Source organism: Gracilinanus agilis, chromosome 6 (genome assembly GCF_016433145.1).
Source record: "Gracilinanus agilis isolate LMUSP501 chromosome 6, AgileGrace, whole genome shotgun sequence".
Classification (NCBI taxonomy): domain Eukaryota; kingdom Metazoa; phylum Chordata; class Mammalia; order Didelphimorphia; family Didelphidae; genus Gracilinanus; species Gracilinanus agilis.
This window is the reverse complement of record NC_058135.1, coordinates 279636919-279642607: the sequence shown is the minus strand read 5'-3', so window position 1 is coordinate 279642607 and position 5689 is coordinate 279636919. Positions and strand designations below refer to the sequence as shown.

Below are 5689 nucleotides of genomic sequence, written 5' to 3'. Positions count from 1 at the left end.
TGCAATTGTTGTTCAATTAGTGCTAACTACTGAGAAATACAAGATTTCAGTGTATGAGGATCCCATTCCTATTACTACCCTCTACTATCTGTCAGCCCACACTACAAGTTCTAAAAGTTTATAATGGAGCCTGGGGATGAACTATGAATTTGTCTGATGTCCAAATGCCATCATAGTTCAGTTCAGAGAGGAAGGATTGTCACTGGTCAATCAGTGAGTCAGTAAACATTTATGAAGTAACTATTATTACTAATAATAAAACTAACGAGAAGTTACAACAGTCCCTGCCCCTCAAGAGCTCATAATTTCCAGGCAATATACATATAACTATGTACAAACAGGCTCTATGCAGGATAGATTAGAGATATTCAAAAGGGGGAAGGCACTGGGACTGAGATGAATCAAGAAAGGCTTCGTTGAGTGGAATTTTAGCTTAAACTTGAAGTTAATCCCCAAACTGGGAATTTCTCTGGGCCTCATAAAACCCTTTATAGAATGAAAGGACAAAATGTCCCTCTTTGAGGCCACCTTCTGCTTCCACAGTAGTAGTGATGGGAAATTGAAAAAAGGTATAGGCTATGTGAGGGAAACAAATTCAGAAGTCATACATTTATAGTTAAGTGATCCACCAGGGGTCTTTTTGTGAAATGCCTCCCATAAGTATGTATCTGATGTTCATTGGCAGCTGTTGCTATTCAGAAACTGGTGACTTCCAGTCATTCTGTAGACCTTACAGCTATAATAATTACAAGACTAAGCAGGATTCCTCTGAAACCTTAGCCAACTTTCTTTAATCCTCTTCTCTCTTCCCTCAGTGTTTAACTTTCCTTCCATTTTGTTCTTCTCTCTTCTTCTTTATTCCTCTTTTCTTTCTTCTTCATCATAGTGAAGAATATTTCTATTCATAAGAAAACCCTTAGCAATAATAAGCCCCATTCTTAAGCTGATTTTTGGTCAGAAAATAAGGCATTTCCCTTTCCTGAAATAGGAAAAGACACTTTGGGGAGTGTTATGTTTCTATTATATTGACAAAGGAGGGACTCTCCTGGATCTCCTGGATCAGTGAATTCTGAGGATTTTGAGTAACTGCTATGACAACTCCTTTAAGTCTTAGCCCCTTAATTCCTTATTTCTAGCCCTCACAGAAGATATGTCTTTGAGCACATTTTATGTCTCTGAAGGCTACATCATATAGATTTGATGTTGGGATTGTTTCTTTTTTGTTGCAGATAAATGACATCACTTACAAATGACATCAATGGAGAACAAATCTGAGATGAACGAGTTCATCCTGGTAGGATTAACTGATGTGCCAGGGCTTCAGATTCCTCTTTTTATAATGGTGATCCTCATCTACCTCATCACCGTGGTGGGGAACCTGGGCATGGTAGTCTTGATCTCCTGTGATTCCCATCTCCATACTCCCATGTACTATTTCCTCAGTAACCTCTCTCTGGTGGATTTTGGCTACTCCTCTGCTGTCACTCCCAAGGTGATGGCTGGACTCCTCACAGGGGACAAGATCATCTCCTATAATGGATGTGCTTCACAGTTGTTCTTCTTTGGGGCCTTTGCTACTACTGAAAGTTTCCTCTTAGCCTCAATGGCCTATGATCGCCATGCAGCTGTGTGTAAGCCCCTACATTATACCACTACCATGACTTCAACAGTATGTGCATATTTGGTCAGTGGGGCTTACATATGTGGCTTTCTAAACTCCTCCATTGTTACTGGAAACACTTTTAGCCTTTCCTTCTGCAGGTCCAATGTGGTCCATCATTTTTTCTGTGATCTTCCCCCTCTCCTAGTTCTCTCTTGCTCTGATATTCACATCACCGAGTTAGTTGTCTTTATCTCAGGGTTGTTAAGTGCTTTTTTCCCATTTCTTGTCATCTTCACCTCTTATTTGTTAATCTTCATCACCATCCTCAAGATACGTTCTGCTGAAGGATTCCAGAAAGCCTTTTCTACTTGTGCTTCCCACCTCACAGCCGTGTCCATTTTTTATGGGACAATCATCTTCATGTACTTCCAGCCAAGCTCAAACCATTCAATGGACTCAGACAAAATGGTGTCAGTATTCTACACTATGGTCATTCCCATGTTGAACCCTTTGATCTATAGTCTAAGAAATAAAGAGGTAAAAAATGCTTTTAGTAAGGCCGTGAGGAGACAAAGGCTTCAACTAGATTATCCTTTTCCTTAGAAAATCCAATATGCATCTTCTTTTCTCTAAAATCCAAGCCACAAGTCAGGCTATTTTTCCTAGGAAAACAGACATATAATTCACCCATTTAGAGGCAACAACATGTAGTAAAAAGCTTAGGAGTTGAGAGAGAGGCTATATTAAAATTCTGCCATACATATTTATATGTTGTTTAACCTTAACCACATGTTGTGTAAACTAGGATAGCTAGGTGGCAGAGTGGATAGAGCACTGGGTCTAGAATTAAAAAAAAATCTGAGTGCAAATAACATCTCAGATACTTACTACCTAAACCCTGTTGTCCTCGTTTCCTCATCTGTAAAATGATCTAGAGAAGGAAATGGAAATTCATTCCAGTATTTTTACCAAGAAAAACCCCAAATTGAATGATAAACTGACAGATAAATCACTATGATTATTTAAGTAATGTACTTATACTAAATTATGATAAATTCATTAATGTAATGTAATTGCTTTTAAAAAATGACTGAATGGTCACAACAACCTTAAGCCTCAGTTTTCTCATATTTAATAGACCTTAATAGTGTCCTCCTCTATCTTATAAGATTTTAGGATGAAGGGCAACTGGGTGGCTCAGTGGATTGAAAGTCAAGCCCAGAGATGGGAGGTCATGGATTCAAATTTGGACTCAGACACTTCCTAGCTGTGTGACCCTGAGCAAGTCACTTGACCTCCATTGCCCACCCTTACCACTCTTCTGCCTTAGAACCAATACCTAGTATTAATTCTAAGATGGAAGATAAGGTTTAAAAAAAAGATTTTGAGAATGAATATGTATATGAATATACATGCACACAAATACACAAAAATGATATAACAATTTTATCTATTATCCCCTCTAGAAAGTGGGATATCAGCTATATATATTTTTGAGCACCATAGTACTTGAAGAACAAAGTCATTGAGTTTCTTGAAAATGTAGTTATGGCAATGGCACTTATTCTTAAATCAAAGGTGTGCTAAATACTTGAGAACCAGATTTACAGAAAAAAAAAATATATATATATATACATTACAGAGTTTAAAATTTTGTTCTCATTTTTATTTTCTCTATCACTTTCTATAGACCAGATGATCAACAAAAGAATAAATTATGTTCCCAGTTTTTGTGCTTACTGATTTCTATGGTCTAAATGCTCACACTCAAAACCCAGTTATTTCTTTTTTGAAGTGGTTGGACCTGGGGCAGCTGGATAGCTCAGTGGATTGAGAGTCAGGCCTAGAGGGGGGAGGTCCTGGGTTCAAATCTGGCCTCAGACACTTCCCAGCTGTGTGACCCTGGGCAAGTAACTTGACCCCCATTGCCCACCCTTACCACTCTTCCACCTAAGAGCCAATACACAGAAGTTAAGGGTTTAAAAATAAATAAATAAAAATAAAAAATAAATGAAGTGGTTGGACCTGACCAAAAGACATCCTTGAAGTATGGCCACCTTAAAGAAGGAATATAAATCAAAGAATGGCCATTCATGTCTGGAAGGAACTTTGAATGATCTTGTGGGAGTAAAATATTTCACTGGGATATCATTGTAATATCTTGACGGCAACCTAAAATAAATTCCATTCCAGCCAACAGGTTCTTTGATTTCTTTATGTGTTTCTGAGTGACAATAGGAGTTTCTGTGAGTTTTTTTTCTTTAACATGTTTTAACTTTCCTGAGGGACAAAATAAAGGCAATCTAGAAATTGGTAACTTGAATTATGCTCTAGGACCCGGAGATCCATCTTGACCATATTGGAAGAAACTTGGGAACATGCTATTTTATTGGCATGTAAATTGATTTTTCAGGGACAACTCTATTCAGAAGGTAATGTGAAGTTGAAAATTGATACATCACTTTATTTTATATTATTTATTACTTATTGACTGAGAGTTGTATCTAATCACTAGAATCAATAATTGTGGGTCAAATAGTAATTTATATATGTAATCAATGTAATTGTATGTTATATAATTTATGTAATTGTATAGGACTCATTGGTAAAATTTGCAAGAGTTTAATTTCTCTGCTCTTATGAGATAAAGAGAAACCACAAAGACTCAAATCTGAGAGCCACTGCTGACCATGATGGGAGATGAGTTAATCTGGTTCCTGGATGTTTGTCTACCATGAGACTTTCCAGGAAATGTGAGTCAGCTTTGTGTTTTTCCAGTTTCTTGGGCATATGGAAATCCCCTCTCTGAGCCACGACAAGCAACCCTTCATCTCTGCATGACCAATCACAGTTTTAATTTAGTTTGCATCACCATAACATCATCAATTAGTGTCTTGCATAGCCAACTATATAAGAGCTGCCCTAACTTTCAGATACAATTGGATCTTGGAGACAAAGGAGCTTTGGATCTCTTTTATTGGCAATTGCTAGCCTTGCTAATAAACAGATTTTGCTCAGATATTTGTGCCTCAGTTTCTCTTTATAACAGATTTTTATTGTGACAATAATGAGTTAATAAAAGGAGAAAAATCTTTTTTTTTTTTTTTTTTTGCAGATTACTTTCCAGGATTAAACATGGTCCGTGTGATCCTAGAATTTTTGATTGGGCTTGACGGAATTTGTTAGGCCTTTTGTGTTCCTTCCCCAACTATGGCTCCACATCTTTCTCCTTTGGGATTTGAATTATTTTAGTTTCAAATGGACTGAGATTAGACCACTCTATAAAAGGCTTTATCTCTCTGAAAAAGTTCAGTGGGTTTTAGTGGACTAGTAGTATAATTTGAATCAATAGTATGACTTGGAACCAAATATGCTAATGCTATAAACACCTGTCTTGGAAAAGTTTTTGCCCCAATTTAGGTTGGGATGAGATAATGGTACTGGTAGCCTCCTCTCTTTTGAGAATATATTCGTTTTTTCAGTCCTGAGTGTCACATTTTAGGACATATAATGATATCTGAAGAGTGCGCAGAGGAGGTCTACATAATTCTATTCCATATGAGGACCAATTAAGGATGTGACTGAATTGATCTTGGACAATATAAATATAAGTATTCACATTTGAAGTATTGGAACGTGTCTTATGGAAGAAGGATTGGGCATGTTCCTCAGTCCTAGAAGGCAGGACAGAGTACTGCTCAAATTTTCAGAGACAAATTTTGACTCTATGGAAGGGAACTTTTTCTCTGACGAACAGAGCTATTCCAAATTGGCAGTCTGAATTGGAGAATTCTTCTTCACTGTGCATCTTCAAGTGGGATATCCATTTATTGGGTACATTAAGGAGAATGTTCTTTTTTCAGATATGGTTTAGATCTGATGAACCTCTGACTCTAATGACTATGTGATTCCCTCATTCTAGCCCTCTCAAGATTTCCTCCTCCCTCTTTGTCCATGGTCTAGGGTTCACAAAATACCACTGCTTCCAAATACTTAGAGTCCTATAAGGATATATCAAACTGTTACCTTTTCCTTCATCTGTCCAAACCCTGACATGCCATCATGAACATGAATTGCATAACATGA

General features: G+C 37.3%; 1 protein-coding gene across 1 annotated transcript; it reads left to right on the top strand.

Moving 5' to 3' along the window:
* The first annotated feature begins 1249 nt into the window (after positions 1 to 1249).
* Positions 1250 to 2206, top strand: LOC123252707 (olfactory receptor 5B12-like). Its single transcript, XM_044681966.1, has one exon. The coding sequence runs from the start codon at positions 1250 to 1252 to the stop codon at positions 2204 to 2206; it is 957 nt and encodes a 318-aa protein (XP_044537901.1).
* Positions 2207 to 5689: the final 3483 nt, after the last annotated feature.